At 38.2% G+C, this 17,563-nt stretch overlaps 1 protein-coding gene across 3 annotated transcripts in view; it reads right to left on the minus strand.

Moving 5' to 3' along the window:
• Positions 1-4,398: 4,398 nt before the first annotated feature.
• grid2 (glutamate receptor, ionotropic, delta 2) overlaps positions 4,399-17,563 on the minus strand; it is a 254,308-nt gene continuing 241,143 nt past the window's right edge. Inside the window, exons 14-15 of one of the 3 annotated variants that reach the window (XM_017043061.2) lie at positions 10,062-10,360; positions 7,322-7,432 (exon numbers count right to left, since the gene is read on the minus strand). In XM_017043061.2, coding sequence (XP_016898550.1) covers positions 10,082-10,360 — 279 coding nt within the window. In that variant the 3' untranslated portion in view covers positions 7,322-7,432; positions 10,062-10,081. Of the gene's footprint in view, positions 10,361-17,563 lie in introns of all 3 variants that reach the window. The other 2 variants (XM_008336887.3, XM_025053042.1) reach the window with 2 other exon arrangements.

A 17,563-nucleotide genomic window follows, 5' to 3' on the forward strand; every position in this document is an offset into this window, starting at 1 on the left:
GGAAAGTGGAACCTCCCACAGGACACACGTGCCCGGGTTTAGGTGAGGAGCGTGGACAGCGCCAGGCGTACGCAACAGAGTCACCAGAGCACCTGTCCGTGCGCCAGGGCGCAAACCAGCTCTGTCACAGGGGGCGCGGGGGAGAGAGTGGGGGGCTTTAAGGGGTTAATTGATGGCAACTTCAGCTAGGGAGGTTTTCCAACAACTCACTAGTCCTTAATAATAATATTAATTCCGTTTAAAAACATTTCCCCGAGCCCTGAATTCCATTCACCGTCTCACCTTCAAAATCAACTTTGAACGTTTGTTTTGCTTTAATCAGATTATGAATGTAGTATCATGTGCAAATGATTTAAAACAATACAAATAACATGAACAGGCTTATAATATAAACAATACAAAATTCAGAACCTACCTGACCAGAAAAGGGTTTTGGTATTTTATTTTAATATTTATTTAAGGATTTTTTTTATTATTTTGTTATAGGTGACCCTCGAAACATTTTTTCACAGTTTTTTCCTAATCAGAAGCTATTTATACTATTTCGGACTAATCAATCATTGACTGAATGTTCTATGGTCAACTATTTTTGGAAAACTAATAAATGATCAAGTACTTGTTTCTTGCTTTTAATCACAACGACTTTGGGCCCGTTTTTCTGGAACATTTTGGATTTGTTCTTTTCACTCAATATTCTAGTTTAGGTATGATTATTATTTATTTATTTTTTTTACATTTAAGCGACTCATTTTTTAAATCCAAAATCAAACAATGTATGAGCTATTACATAAGTTGACTAGACCTTTTTCCCTTTACTAAGGAAGTTTTGAATATTTTTTTTCAATAATGAATTTTTTCAGGTCTATATATTTTTTTGCCAAATCTTAACCATAAATATGATGCTCCTAAGTACCCTCTAAATATATATATTATATGATTATATTTATATTTTTACCAAGTTTTGGTCTATTATTATTATAATTATAATTATATAAGATTTTAGAGTAACTTGCAGGTATCTCGTTGACTAAAGATTAATTTCTTGACTGCTTTGGTGTATGCATGAGTGCGTGTGTTGTCGGAGAATAATCTTGAAACTTGCAGGGACATAACATTTATAGTTTAAATTAACTCTCGTTCGACAGTCTTGGCTAAAAAAATAGAAATTAAATGATGAAATAAAATGATGTAAACCGATTAACGTAGGTGCTACCTAATATACAGTCAAGTTACTATAGGTAAGTTGAAGAGCCTCAACGGCTCCTGCTCATTGTCAATTCATTCTTTTCAAGATCATCTCCAGTTTCCTTTTTTTTTTTTTTTTTTTTTGTGGCGGCTCTAAAAGCTTTTGATCCATCTATAGGAACGCCCTGTCGGTAAAAAGGCTTCACAGGGAAGAGAAACATGAGTAGCTCAACACTGTTTCCTCCCTGACACGAGCTGAAGCTCCGGCCTGAGTGAGGCTGCAGCAAGAGAGAAAGTTAGACACACACACACACGCAGAAATAGAGGAACAGCGCAGCTAACGCTCCTATCTCTTAGTGATCACTTTTTGGTTAATTGTCCTATTTAATTAAGGGCTTTGTTGGAATCTAAACTTTTGATAAAAACAAAGTTGCTAACCAATTACAGCTCTTGGTGAGGAACACCTGCAGTCTGTTGATCAAAGTAGCCGAATGAACAATAGACTAATTAGTGGGTGGAAATAGACCTACCGATACAGTTGAAGGATAAGTAAAGCGTATCCTAATAAGTAAACCGTTCTTCAACCTACATACAGTAACTGAATGCATAAGGCAGTGATCGAGGAAGTCGTTCCTGCTCAGTTCCTTGAAAACTGCACACGTGCAGTATATGTTTTATACATTTCCATCCTGAAGATACAACAGCAAAAAATAAAGTTATATCTATCTATCCATCTATCCATCTATCTATCTATCTATCTATCTATCTATCTATCTATCTATCTATCTATCTATCTATCTATCTATCTATCTATCTATCTATCTATCAACAAGTACAAACAAGGCAAACAGTGATGGCTATGTTAAATAAGACCATTTGTACATTGTTTTACTATTTTATTCTTTCGTCATTGCGTTTTTTTAGTGATTACCTCCTCTTTGTTGACAAGGATATTTCCTTTTATTAAACTTTTTTTACCCTTTCCTTTTATAGGCACAAGGCTTTACCATCGGTAACTAAGTGATGGAAATAAATTCACTCTATTATCTATTTGAATAAAGCTGAGCTGGAAAAACAGCCTCAAGTGCAGAGATAACCAGCCATTAGTCTTTTCCATTTTTATTCATGTATTCATCACAGGAACGTCTTGCGGACCAGAGGTCTGGCGCCGAGCGTTCGCCCCCTCGTCCCACCTACAAGCCCCCAACCAACGGGCCGGACAGGGCTCCTGAAGCTACCGACAGGTTGGATATTGTATCTCACCATTATTAAAGTGTTGCGGCCACAATGGAGACTCTATGTTCCATTGGTCACGCCTGGGGGTGGGGAGTCTGCGTGCTGCCCATGCTCATTCCCATCTCCTGGGAGACCTGGGCGCGACAGACACGAGGCTAGAGTGATCTGAGCGGGATAGGGATCTGAGAAAGTTTGTTTAGTAAACTTAATCCATAAAGTATTATGCATAATGAAGTTTTCTTTTAAATATCTATCAAAATATATCTATCAAAGAAAAAGAATACAACATTTTTACGTATCATTTACAAAGACCAGCTCCCTTTTTTTCATGCAGGGGTTGCTATAAACAAGGTTTCAATACATGTGTATAATATTATTATTATTATATGTGCTGTAGTGTCATTGTATCACGAGGACACAACGAAACTGAGCCTCTGCTTTTAAGCCATCACCAAGGGGAGCAGTGGGCAGCTTTTAAGTGCCTGGGGAGCGGTGTGTGGGGACGGTGGTCCGAGAGCCCTTAGGGGTGTGCAAAGTTAATGTTTGGGGCCGTGCAATTTGTGATTAAACAGTGTTCACTTTTTAAAATGTGAAATAACAAGGTTTGTTTACATATGTTATTATAAGCTCTGTTCTGCACCACTGCATTACAAATTTTGAAATGCAAATTGCCTACCGTACAAATGTAGTCAGTAGTAAATCAGTGTTTACTATAAAGCTCTCTGGAGCTACATTTCCAATAATATTGTGATAAAAGTTATAACATGTTCCTTTTTTTAACATAAACAACTGTTCTGAAAACAATTCAACAGAAAATTAATCAATTTAGACATTATTTATGAAACTATTCAGTTAAATCACTGGCTTAAAAATATTTATTTTTAAATTATCCCTTAACATTATCATTGTTTTGAAGTTAGAATAACAAAATAAGTATTTGTGTTGTGAATTGAGTAAGCAAAGTATATTATTTAACATCTTAGTTTTAATATTTAATTTATTTGTTGTCTTATTTTACAAATGTAAGTTTTATTTTTGTATATAAACAACATTTGCACATGTTAAATATATGAAATTAAGAGAAAGAGTACTATAAGAGTACTTTAACCCATAGAACGAATAAACTTTAACTATAAAAATATACTGATAAGACTACAAGAAGATAAACCAAACTAGAATAAGATTATTTATTATTAATGTCGACAGTGAATGGCTGCCAATCATCACGCTAAGAAGTGCACATATCTGAAAAATGATAGCGCTAAATAGTGCCCCCATTTGGTGAATAAACGCAATTACAACGCAATACTCCACTGAACTTGACAGCAGCCGCTCTAAGCGCTGAACTGATCGATGCTTGTGGAAACACAATTTAAAAAAAAATTCTGCTCATGAATAAAGTTCTAATCTGTTCCGACTACAATATACGTAAACAAAAAAGGAGCAGACTCAAACCCAATCTTGATTTAAAACCAGAATAATTTATAATTTGTTTGTTTCATTGACTTCAGGTTAAATCTTTAACTGTTGTACTCACTGCATCTGTGTTGCTCCAGTCAATCTTCAATGCTGTGCACGGCATAGTGTGACGCGGCTTTTGCTGCTCTGATGACTGGAGGAACCTTAAAAGATTTCAGCAGAGGCTGAGGGTTTTTCTTTCTTTATTTTCCCTTAAAATAACTGGCATTCAAACAGTTGTTGAATAGTTAAGAAATGACATAGTAATTAGCTAGGTGTTCCTTCTCCATCCTTAACTCTTATCTGTCCATCTTTGTCCTGTAAGATTTGAAGAGAAGTAAGGACACCAAGTGCAGTGACGTCATGTGCAGTAGTGTTAAAACATTTCCAAAAAGCACTGCAGGGACTTTAGTGTGTCATGTTATAATGAATAAACACAAATCTATATAATGAACTTTTTCTGACCTTTTACATTTCACTTGGACTTGATTCTACCAAAGACAAAAAATACCACCCCACTGTAGAAAACCTGTTTATTAGACAAATTATACACAGAAAGCTTTGCCGCCTGTAACAGAGACCCTGGTTTGTTCTGTTTTTGAATAATATGCAACACATACAACAAAATAGGCCTATATTAAATACTGTACATCATAAACTTTTGAAAGTTATCAATTAGGTCCTGTAGCTCTATGTATGAAATTAAAAATGTTAACAGACAGTGCAACAGCAAGTTTGTGCATGCTCTATTTTTAATAGGCTTGCTGTAGTTTTTAATTTTTTAATTTTTTAAATTATTTGTTATTTAGCCAGCAAATAATAACCATGAGCTTAGGATGATGTGAGAAAAGAAAAGAGTTTGCGTTCATGTTGACCATGGCTGGACGCCAACACAGTCATGTGACAGCAAAGATCAACACAAGATCTTAATTATGATATACTCTTTTCTCTCTGTTAAACACAATAGCATTGGCATGTAAAATATACATTTTATAATATCTCATTAATTTATACTAAATAAAACTTTAAAGGTCTTTATCATATTGGTCATTCAGTAGCCCTACTGTAGCCTAATATAAGAAAAGGATGCCTAAGAATGCTCGCTTCGAAACAGTGTGGCTCGACTAAGTTCTCTATGCACAAGAATTTGAAGGTTTTAGTTCTTAAGGATAACAAAGTGGAACAAATGCTCTAAACAGCTAACATTATCAACTATTAATACAGTGTTAGTGAAAAAAAAGGGTTTGGTTCCATTTTACCATTCAAACCACTCATCTGCAAAATATTTGTCTATGCTCTTAATGTACTCGCCCCGTCCCACCCCAAAATGCACCTTAATGGTCTTGTTTTATTTAAATGGCACTTAATAACAAGTTATATACACAGTACCCTTAACATTACAGATATGAAATAGAAATATATTTGAAATCATCTTGTAAAAGGCAGCCGTCGAGCTCCAATGGGACTCTCCGTCATGGACCCCGGACCCTAAGACGCGACCTGTGATTTCTGCTCCTAAATTGATCATAAATGGAGATTGAGAGGTGACAATTAGCTAGTTGACATATAAGACCTAAAGTGAAGGTGATGATGCAATGGTTTCTCATCACGCTGTCAACTCTGTTTAACTACCTGGTCAGAAGTGACTCAATGAGAAGATATCAATACACTCAACTGTGACATGAACTTAAAGAGTTAGCGTTTATCTCTAAAAACATCCAGGCCATGGCAGCACTAAAAATTATTCATCAAAAAAAAGGACAAAAAAAAAAAAACTTAGTCTGAATGACAGTTATGCAGAACCAGAGACTACACCACTCATTTAACAGTTTTTCAAAGATTGCTGAAGAAAAAAAAAAAAGCAGCTCAAAACAGTTATTTTTTTAACTTCCTGACCAAAACACATTCCACACATTAAAATCTTTTTTCTCCAAAACAGAAATTTGAACAAAAGACATATAATATGCATTAGCTTTTAAAAGTTTTCCAGCTTGTCTTTTATGCTTCATTTTAAGGTGTCTTTTTGTTTCATCTCGTTTAGCATCCCTCTTGGAGTCTGTTCTGCGGATCTCACCTGGACTTGAAACGGAGTTATCACATTACATGTGAGAAAAGAAAAATGTCAGCTCTACATACAATCACTTACAGGTCTGTGGGAATTGGTACAGTGCAGTGGCATTGGCAAAGTGTCTTGGATGTGCATCAGAATGTTGAACGCTGAATGTCAATGCATGTCTCGTGCTGTCATGGCATATCAGCCTGAGGCCGACACCGTCTCTCCGTCAGCATGTGTTCAGCTGCGAACTCTAAGGTCTACTCAGGTCAATCTGTTGACACCATCTTGGAGTTTATTACACGTTTAGAAGCCAAGGTTTTTCGCCGTGAGACCACACAAGATTCAAAAACCAAGCACAAACTCCTGCATGATGAAAAGGCAGTGAAAACCCGGAGGAGTTCTGATTCTCACTGAGATGAGACCTCTTTCGAAAACTACGAGGGGCTGCACTGTGCATTCCCTGGACTACAGACAAATCTACGGGCTAACTGTGTTATACTGTCAAGAAAATAACAACCCACAGAGTGGTTGATGTCGCTTCTTGGCTAGAAACACCACCTATCATTCTCTAATGGCAGCCCTGGAGCTCACAATGTACCAGAAATGTTTCTGGTGGTGGAAATGGCAAAGAACAAAGCCTCCAGGCTCAGGTTCGGATCATAATCTTTTATGAAGAAGTCCTCGTTTATGAAACAGTAACAATTTATAAAAGAAAAATGTCTTTCACACGACTCCCCTCCACCGCTACCATGAAAAATAATCCCCCAAACAATAACATGACTAACAACAATAAAGCAAAGATTACCACGCAACCACCGTTCCCCTTTTGCACATCACCAACACAGTGTGTAGGAGGACAAGGAGAGCCCCTGAAGCTTCCACTTATAAAACAATTTCTATTTACACTGATTTTTATATCTTGGGCCTTTTTAGCTTATCTAGTTGTATTTGTTCTACCACCCCTTTACTTACCCTAACCACCACATCCTATCCCTTTCTCTTCCTTTCCTTCTCATAAAATCAGCCATATTCCCAGCAACCTCATTATATGGAGGTGCCTCTGTCTGGATCATTGCCATATCCAAAGTTGGGTCCCGGACCTGTGGGCTGGTAGGGGATAGAGGACATTGTTTTGAGAGGGCTACGGAAAAAGCCACCATTGGGTGCCCGCTGCCTGAAAGGGCCCACCCCGCCAGTCCGGTGGTCTTGGAGAATACCACCACCACCAAAACCGGAGGAAAATCCAGCGGCGGCTTTGGCAGAGAGACTGCGGCTGAGGGTTTGGATCTGCTCAGGGATAAAGGTGGTGGTGGTGATGTGGGTGTTGCGGAAATCACTGATCTGTTCAAGGGCCTGGCGCGCAGCAGGGAGTGCATCCATCTCCAGGGGGGTTAAATCGACGGAAGAGGTGGAGAACTGCTTGTGGGGGCTTTCATCCTCGGTGCACAAGCTGTTAACCCTGCGGTGTAGGTGCTCCAAGTCGATCTCCTTATCGTCCTGCAGGTGGGGAAGGGTATGATAGAAGCATTGATGGCAAATGATGGGAGGAAGGAGAGGTTAATGGTAAAGGGAGGAATTTGGAAAGATGGAAAGGCAGATATCAGTAAGGAAAAATGTATAGGATGGAAAAAGAATTTCCAGAGAGACCCAGGTAGATGATGGAGACGACAAGAATAAATTTAAAATTAAAGGGAGAAAATAAGACAAAGCAGGGAGAGCGATGAGGTGTAGTAGAGCAAGAAAGAAACAAAAAGAGCAGAAAAGGAAACAGAAGAAAATATATACGCAGAGTATACTTAGAAAAAAGTGAACAAGAATGAAGTGGATTTGTGTTCAGGCAGTAGTGATGTCATCCATTCAGCCAATACAAATGGATCATAAGAATCATGGTGAAAAGTAGGGAGTTAAAAACATAACAGTGAGGATGTCACAAGACAGACAATGTGACCATGCATAGTTTTTGGTAGTATTTGTATAATTGTAGCACAAATGAAAGTCACAGGAAGGTGACCGTGAGGAAACGTGAGGATAGCATGGTCGTGACAGGAAGTGCAGGGAGGGTACAACAGAAGAGGAGGGAAGGATAGAGAAGCACACTCTGAGTAGTGGTCGTCAGGATAGTAAAAGAGATAAGACATAAAGACACTAAAACCTGGACTGAAAAGGGAGCGCAGATGATCTGGAACAACACAGAAAAACACCACCATCATGATGATGTGTGTGTGCCCTGCTGGCTAATATATTATTATATTATCATTATAAACAGTTGTAATAACAGCACCTTAAGTCTGTAAGTCATGCCTTCCTGTGAGTCCTCCCCCTGCTTAATGCCCACCAGGGGAAAAAAATCACATTAAGAGCGAAAGCTCTTTATTAAGCAAAGTTTTTTTTCATCCATATTTGATTGAGCTTGGTGTAGGTGATGATTTAACGACAGTCAAACAAAGGATAGAAACTTAGATAATCTTAACAGAATCAACTAAACTTAGCTTAGCCTTTATGATAAATGAAACCTAGAACTACCAGAAATACACATTTCCATTTGCTTAAACTCTATTTTATCTTAATCTTTAAGATAAATAAAACTATTATATGAATTACAAAGCCCACACGAGCATAGTTATACGATCAACCGATTTCAGACACTGAGTGGACACGGTGTTGTCATGATTAGAGTGTAAAGAGAGGGTGAACGCTGGTGCAGTGGTCTTCAGTTTATAAATGGGATGAGGGTACATATTTAGAGGGAAGGCTCAGGTGAACAGAAGGTAAAGAGGTAAAGGTAAAGGTATACCAACAAAACAGAAGGATCAAGAACCTTTTGAGTATTTACATTATCCACAAATGTGACAATTGGCTTCTCCTCATGTTTCTGTCAAGAAAGAGTTTTCTAAGAGGTGGGTACTGCGGGGGTCACAAAGGGGTCTCACTTATTGACTCAGATTAACAAGGATAAGCAGCGTTATTTTGAGGAAAAAGCATGCAGGGATGGGTGAGCACACAAATCCAATAGAAACAAATTCACTGACGTTTCCCTGGAGGGCGCTGTAATTTTGTACTTAGCAGAGATGAGACACGTAGGGTGACCCCTGGCTTTCATACAAGGAAGGGTCCATGAAACTAAGGGGATATGAGGGAACCCTGGCATTTGTTATGACACCCACTCGAATAAACACATGCTTCAAGGAGAGAGATATTGATCTGGTGAAGTTGATATTAATGAACTGCAGGCAAGAGGAGTAAATTTGAACTTAAGCAGAAATCATTTGGAGTAGATTATTTTGGTTACAATTGTAGTGCAATCTGCCTGCTTTTGCAATGGTTAAAAACACAGAGAAAAAGCAAACATTAATATCAAACACTGATTTATCTATTCAGAAAACATGAAGGAGCCTTGAATGTTTTACTGCATACAGTACATCATCAATTAGGTGTGTACTGCTGCAGCATTATCCTGGAGAATTAAATCATATTCGTACCATGTTGTTCTTGGCCTCATTTACAAAGGCTCTTGTCTACTGGAATTTGCTACAGAATGAATGTAAATTTACAGAATTGTATTTCATGGTGCACTTTTATATACAAAAATGTAAGTACATGAAGCACATTCCACTGCTAGTGCTTGTTTTCCTAATATCCCTATATATTACTTAATTTCATATTTAACTGTTAAACTTGACTGCATAGTTTATTTGCTGTGCCTCTTTTGGCCAGTTCTCTTCAAAAGGATATTCCTAGTTAAGGTTAATAAATAATAATAAAAGATATGTATTATATAAACTTTACTTCATTTAGAAAATGCTAAATTACAAATGTTTTCTTTCTGCATACAAACTTTAAAAAATTATTTTTTGGGGGGTCAAAGATGACGCTCCAACGTCTTGTAGGTAGAGAACCAGTGCCCTCCTGTGGTCAACAAGCGTCACTTCGCACAAATTCAATAGGCACCGGACCAGGTTTGTTAGCAGATAAAAAAAAAAGTTAAATTACTCTCCTGCTGAGAATCTTACTAAACTCTGAGCATCAGAGGCTGAACTCTCTTTTGTCTGACGTCATCCCTCCGATTCCATCATCACTTCCATACAATAACAAAGCAAAAACACCTTTGTCCAAGTGCATTACTAACCAATGATTTAGTTTTATCTTCTATTGTATGTATAACCTTGGGGTGGGAGGTGAGGTGGCAAAGGTGGTCATTCTCATTTTGGGGGTCAGCTTAGGGGGGCTGGTGGAGTCGTAGGAGTGCTGCACAATAAGGGCACAGGGAATGTCGCAGCATGCTGGGGTCTGGTAACGGGTGGTATTGGGGGTCGTGGCATTTGTCCCGTGATTCTGGGATTGACTCCCCACGACGAGAGAGTGCTCGTTGCGGCCGTGAGGGCTAGGATCTGATGCTTGTCTGACAGCTGTACTATCTGCCTGTGTCTGGTGTGAGTGTAAGCCACAAATGTTGGGGTTTGTGGGAAAGTTATATAAAAAATATAGTAATTTATATAAAAAACATATATTTGTGTTTTTTTTTTTGTTGTTGGTTGTTGTCAATTTGAAATATGGAGATCAAAACAATCCAAAGGTAAAAAGCCAAAATCACACATGGGCAGGCAATTGGCAGACAGGTAGAGACAGAGAAGAAATGAGAAACAAACAAGAACAGGCAGATGGAAGGATGACAAAGTGGAGGGGAGAGAGAAGTCGATTGGAGAGACGGGCGGGGGGCAGGGGAGTTGAGCGAGAAGAAAGACATGGCAGTCTGTCAGCACACACAGTCAAGCAGGTCAATCTGTGCTGTCCTCAGAGAGACATTACATTCACACACTTTTGATATACCTGGAAAGGAGAGATGCTTAAATGGCACTTTGAATTGCTCCATCTCTCCTCTCTCTATCTCTCAATCCCACACACACTCTCTCTCTCCTGCTGCACCTCTCAACACATTTTTATACCAACAAAACAGAAAATATATGAGAGGTTTGAGCCACAACCACATAGAGCAGGAGATTAGATTTAGGACAAGGAGCCTGGCGGTTCCCGTCTGACCAACTCGGAGAAATACAGAATTTAGAGGTTGGCAAGTTTTAAGTGAGAAGATCTACATGTATTGTACAGAATACCAGACATTGTCAAAACCTCTAATATACATGTATGGTAGAGTTCTGTCAGTGGAAATTATTCAATTCAACATAATAATACAACATAAAACGTAATAGTACAGAGCTGACACAGTTTTATGATTGTGTTTTGTTGATGTGATTAAGTCAAAGGGCAGAACTCTTCCATACCAACATCTCAAAAAACAAAACAAAAAACAAACAAACACATATTAGCCAAAATGACTAAAGCAATACAGCCACCCTGTGCTGCATGAGATGAGCCCTTCATATTCAAATAATTTGGATATAGTTTATCAAATGTGAAACCCAAACCAGAGCCAGGAGCCTTTCTACACACTTGTCATTTTATCACCGCTACAAATACACCAGAGACTCACATTGTATCGAAAATTGAGTTTTTTATGCTTCTGAGAGAAGGAAAGGAAGCAATTTAGAGAAAAATGGTGCATTTCAAAAGCTTTTAACTCCCATATAGAAGACACACCAAATAGAAGAATGGAGAACACAGTAATGTCATCCAACAAATACTACTATGTCGGAATCACCAAGTGTGAAGTTGGGATCAGGGCAATAGATTCCCTTTTCTTGAAAAGTTGGTACATATCTTTAAAATAGGAAGAAATCTATAGTTAAATCTATAGTTACTGTATACCAGACAAAAAGCTAAATGCCTACATAACTATTAATTAACTATATAGTTGGAGTATGTATATCATGATATGTAGTAATGGACAAAGCCTAATGTTATCAATGAAAGTTGCCAAAACCAACAAGTGCAATGGTATGGTAGTGCACTAGAAGCCATGACATTGGGTGTCAACATAAAAATGTAGCTCACATTAATGTAGATTTCACTTAGGCTTATATTAATTTATTGTTAAAAGACCTATGTTTATATTAAGATGACATTTTTCCCCTCAAACTTTTTCATAGAAGGACATTTAGAGAAGTCCTTTTGCAGGAAATACAAAAGTGTGGTTTCCAAAAAACAGCAGTGAGAGCCCAGTTGCAAAATTGAACCCGATATGTTATATGTTTCATTTCACCAGAGCAGTTCGAGCTTGAAATACAGCTTCAACCCAACCCAATGTGAGGTAAATTGGTCTATTCATGGTCAAACTGTCATATATAGTAAGTAAGTTGATTTATCGCAATTGGTCACAATTAATTGTGTATATATTTATATATCTATAAACCACCGTTCATAAGTTCAGCGTTACTTAGAATGTTCCTTATTTCTGAAGGAAAAGCACATTTTTTTACAACAAAGATATAAGAAGATTTCCAATGAACATTAATTAATCAGAAATGCACTCTATACGTTTTTAATATGGTAAATGACAATTCTTGCTGCAAACATCAATGGAATATCTATATAGGTGTCTTCTTCTTTTTCTTTCAGCTTTGTCCCTTTTTTTCAGGGGTTGCCACAGCAAATCATTGATTTCCATCTCTCCCTGTTTTCTGTATCTTCTACTCTGACTCCAACTATCTGCATGTCCTCCCTCACTGCATCCATATATCTCTTCTTTGGCCTTCCTCTTTGTCTCCTATCTGGTAGCTTCATCTCCAACATTCTTCTACCAATGTATCCACTGTCCCTCCACCGCACATGTCCAAACGATTTCTCTAGCTTTTTCTCCAAACCTCCAAGTCTGTGTTGTCCCTCTAATGACCTCATTTCTGATCCAGTCCATTCTTGTCACTCCTAAAGATAATCTTAGCATCTGTATAGAGGCCTATTTCCAGCAACCATCACTCCAGTATCCTAATGCTACACTGTGTTTGCTAATTACGTGAAAAGGCTAATCGATTATTAGAAAGCCCTTGAAAACCTTGAAATTGTGATAGCATAGCTGAAAACCATCTTGCTGGTTAGAGAGGCTATTAAACTAGGCTTCCTTTAGGCTACCTAGAGTATCACATTTGTGGGTTTGATACACTCGCAAAATGGATAAAAAAACAGAACTTCCACGTGATCTTAGAAATTAAGGCTATTCCATGTGAGAAATAGCCAAGAAACTCAAGATTTTCTAGAATGGTGTGTACTACTCCCTTTATAGAACAGCATAAACAGTAGTAGAAACAGAATTGAGAAGCCCCGGTCCACATCTGAACCAGACGACAAGTTAATTAGAGCCTTTAGTTTGAGAAAAGAATAGGATAAGTTAAACCTTTAAAATGACTGCAAAGATTTTTCTTTCTAATGAGGACAAGTTGTATGTAATTTAAAGATTCGATTTTTTACTGTACTAAGAAAGTCTACCAACCTTTCAAGAAATCAGGTTTGCATGTCGTTCTTGTTAAACGTGTAGACCAATGGTTAATCCCTACATACTGTATTTTTCGGCCTGGTGCGATGTGTACACATGTGTGATTATGTGTGTAAAGGATGGCAAAATACAGTAGTAGAGAGTATACATTGAAAAGCAGGCTCCTTAGAACAGTGTCAGCCATTCAACTATGCACGCATACGACATACCACATAGGCCTTAGGCCGGGCATATATTACGATTTTAGCCCCGAGCCAAGCGGAGCATTTCTTCCTCAGTGCGCCTGTGCAAAATTATAGTCACTTAACGCAAATCTATTGAGTGTAGCTGGCAAAACGTGAACATTTACTGGCCACTAACTGGAGGACTAGTGATGTGTCGTTCGCGAGTGATTCGTTCAAACTGAATCTTTCATATGACTCGTGACTCCCGAGTCATATTAAATATTTGTTTATATTGAACTCACGAATCACTCACTGTGAACTTCGAATCTTTCGAAACTTGCGAATCTTTCACTAGGATCTTATTACTCTGCAAACTAATCTTTAACTGTGAACTAATCTTTCACTGTGAACTAATCTTTCATTGCAAACAAATCACTCCATGTGAACTAATCTTTCGCTGTGAACTAATCTTTCGCCGTGAACTAATCTTTTGCTGTGAACTAATCTTTCGCTGTGAACGAATCATTCTCTATGAACCAATCTTTCGTCGTGAACTGATCTTTCGCTGTGAACTAATCACTATGAACGAATCATTCTCTGTGAACTAATCTTTCGCCTCGTTCTCGCAGATTCGTTTCATTTGTCACGTGAAAGAGCTCGGGTCTTTTTTGCTCTCATTCATCTTCACATTGTGGTGTGTTTTTATTTCTTAGCTTTCCACATGGTTTTAATTACTTATGGCATTTTGTGTACTTTGTAGACTTTGTCAGCGGAACCAAACCATGTTGCCTCCTGTATTTAGTGTCGGAGAACCGCAGCCTTCTTTACAACGCCCACAATACGGCTAAACTGCCACCTGCTCTAAAACGAACGAAATGATTAGTTCAAGATTCGTTCACGACTCGTTCATTTTACTGTTCGAGAGTCAAAGATTCGAATCAATAAAAAGAGAGGGTCTTCCCATCACTATGGAGGACAGAAAAGTAAATTTTGTACTGTTGTTAGTGACGTGTAACGGTCAAAACGTAGATATCTGGAATTTTAGCGTAGTGTTTGTTATCAAGTTAAAAGTAGGCTTACCTCCAACTCCTGCCTTAAAATAAATAACCCGTACTGTTCACATTTGCTGAGCCATCTCCGAGTCCAGATGTGCCGACGCCTCTTCTTTTTAGAACATTTTGCACAGTACCGCAGCAATCAATAGGGCAGCCTTCTTCTTTCTGTCTAGCATGTTGCTAATAACCGGCGTCGGAGCTTTCATGATGATCAGACCGTACAGTGTGAGTACATAAATCGTGAGCTTTGGCTGTACATTGTAGACAATTACTCGTATAGTGCGTGATGGTATCAACGACAAGCTTTTGAAAAATCGTACAGTGTATGGCTGGCCTTAGCACAAAGAAAATCACTGACGGATAGCCGAGCGTCAAAAGAGCATGAATGCAGCAGCATGTCACAATAGTATGTACAGAATGCAATAGATAGTTTCCCGATGACGTTACGCTACTACCCATAGTTCCGTAGTCCACCATCTTGTGCGGCAAAAGAGCGTATAGATAGATATATATTAAATACATAAAATAACACCGATAATGGTAAATACCTGTGTTGTGTGGGGTTCTACCAACCGATCTGGGAATGGACATCGCAAGATAACGTTTTTTGACATAAAGGATCTGTCACCGAGGGAAGCTGATGGAGGATATTTCCGCAGAAAGAAAGATGCTATGGCTTTTACGTATTAACCATGCTAATTTCAACCCAGATCCAAGCAAAAGGCATTACAAGGTCTGTTCTGAACACTTGATTTCAGGTAATTACATTATGCTTTTATTTAATTCATATGTTCAATGTCAATAAAAGTAAAATATATCAAAATGTACTTTGCATACATGACAAATGCACACAATGCAAACGTAAATCCTCAAACTGTTATTCTAATGATGTTTACAAAAGACATACATCCGCACATGCAACTGTGATTTTCACATTAACACGCTGTATTATTGTGTTAATAAATACCACATTATATACATTGTCTGGCTAATTTTCAATGTCCGCCCGCTTCCATTTAGCTTTGTTGACTTCGTATGGGTCTTTTCCATCTGCTTTTCAACTTGTCCAAGTATCTTGCCTTTGTAATTGTGTCTAGTGAATCTCTACACAACAATTTCTTCTGATCGACCTCCGGCGATTTAATATTCTTGTCTTTTGTTGTCATTATCGATTGTTTACGTCTACCTATTTGCGTCTTTTGCCACACAACATGGCCAACGGCGCGATGCATCATGGGTAATAACAATTATCGGAAAACCATCTATTAGGCACATTTCAATATGTATGAGGAACAGACACAAACAATGTTAGGCAGAACTGGACTTTGAGGAATGAGCTGTGTGGTTCCATTGGCACAGAGAGCATGTATAGCTGCATATATGTGACCAGCCGGGTAATTATTGCAGGCATGTGGAGTGATGGATAAACACATGCCATTTATAACCATTTTTAAGTGAATCCATCAATCTTGCACACAGTGTATGGTGTGTCATTGTGGGTAAAATTTCTTTTTGCTGTTGGCCAGAGCAGCAATGATCTGATAAACAGCGGAGCTTAAGAAGCATCTGGAAGCTGAACAAATATACAACTTGTTTAAACTGCTCTTATGATATAGCATATCTGACACAAGGTGTGAGGATTTGTCCTATTAACACAGACCTGACATGATGGAAGGAGCAGGTTAAATGAGAGTGCATAGTAGTCATGATAGCATGTGTGTATTCTGTATTGGTAGTTTTTTATTGGTGCTACAATACATCAGTTAGCTTTTAGCAGGGTTTTTAATAGTATAATAATATTATAATATTTAATAATTTTAATAGTACAATTTTGACTTTTGTAAAATTAATTTTCTTTAGTATACCAAGTATAAAATGCAACATCATACATGTATTTATGATATTAGCTGCCTGAGAGAAGAAAACGTGACAGCTGCGTTTATATAAAGATAATCAAAATAGTCCACAAGATTTAATAAAGTGAGAGAGCAGTGCTGTCGTCTGAAAGATTCAGCAGTAATAATAATAATTAAAAAAACAAAACAAAAACACGTCTAGTGCATGATGACCAACTTTTGACATTGGAAAAGAATGGTTGTAGGGAGTTTGAAAGTCTGTTCATTGATCCAGCTCTTTGAATTACACACTATTGCTGTAGGTTCAGTGCTTAAAGTCATGGCAATCGATATGTCAATGCTTCAACAGGGTGAAGGATAAAGGTCAAACGTCCAAGCAATGGCTGACTGAGTAGACTTAACTTCCACCACTGACTGCTCTCCCTTCCAAATTAATTTCATCCCAGTATTAAACTCAAACGGTTTGTCATTTTCTGGGTTTGAATGATGTGCCTCATCACCTTATTCCACATTACATCACCATATTCTCTCCATTACACATATAAATACTAGTCACTATATAACAGAGCTGTTTCCAAAGGTGATCAGTGGGTCCTTTCACCCCACTTCTTTATACACCGGGGTCTTTTCCTGTTTGGTGACTCAACGTGAAAACCAATGAACAAGACCTACCCAGAGAATCAAAGGCTAAGGCCTTTAAATCCCTGCTGTCTCTCCTGTTCATGGTTGCACCCCCATATCTGCACTCATCCAGGGGTTGATTCCACTGGCTGCTCTCGGCGTCTAATGAAGCTAGTGGGGGAGCATAGGTGTCACAGTTGAACCACACTGGGCTTAACATGACCTTAGATTCGGCTGCAGGTTTGGTGTCTTTGTGGTGCTCAGCGGTGGACGTAACTACTGTTCTGAATGACAGATTAAAGCTGGTAACTGAGCAGGGGACTGGGGCTCTGACTGTGTGTGTTCCTGATATAACTACACGTGTGGACATTTTTTTGTGGGGTAAAATATAATACTTACTGAGATACTTTGTCTTTGTGGGGACATTCTTGCAGGTCCACATTCAATAGTTTTACATTACAGTTTGGATTAAAAAAAAGAATTGGCCATATATTTGTTATAGATAAGGTTATTCATTGCTCAATGCACATCAGACAGTTTTGTACAGG

The sequence above is a fragment of the Cynoglossus semilaevis genome, chromosome Z (assembly GCF_000523025.1).
Source record: "Cynoglossus semilaevis isolate Cse_v1.0 chromosome Z, Cse_v1.0, whole genome shotgun sequence".
Lineage (NCBI taxonomy): Eukaryota > Metazoa > Chordata > Actinopteri > Pleuronectiformes > Cynoglossidae > Cynoglossus > Cynoglossus semilaevis.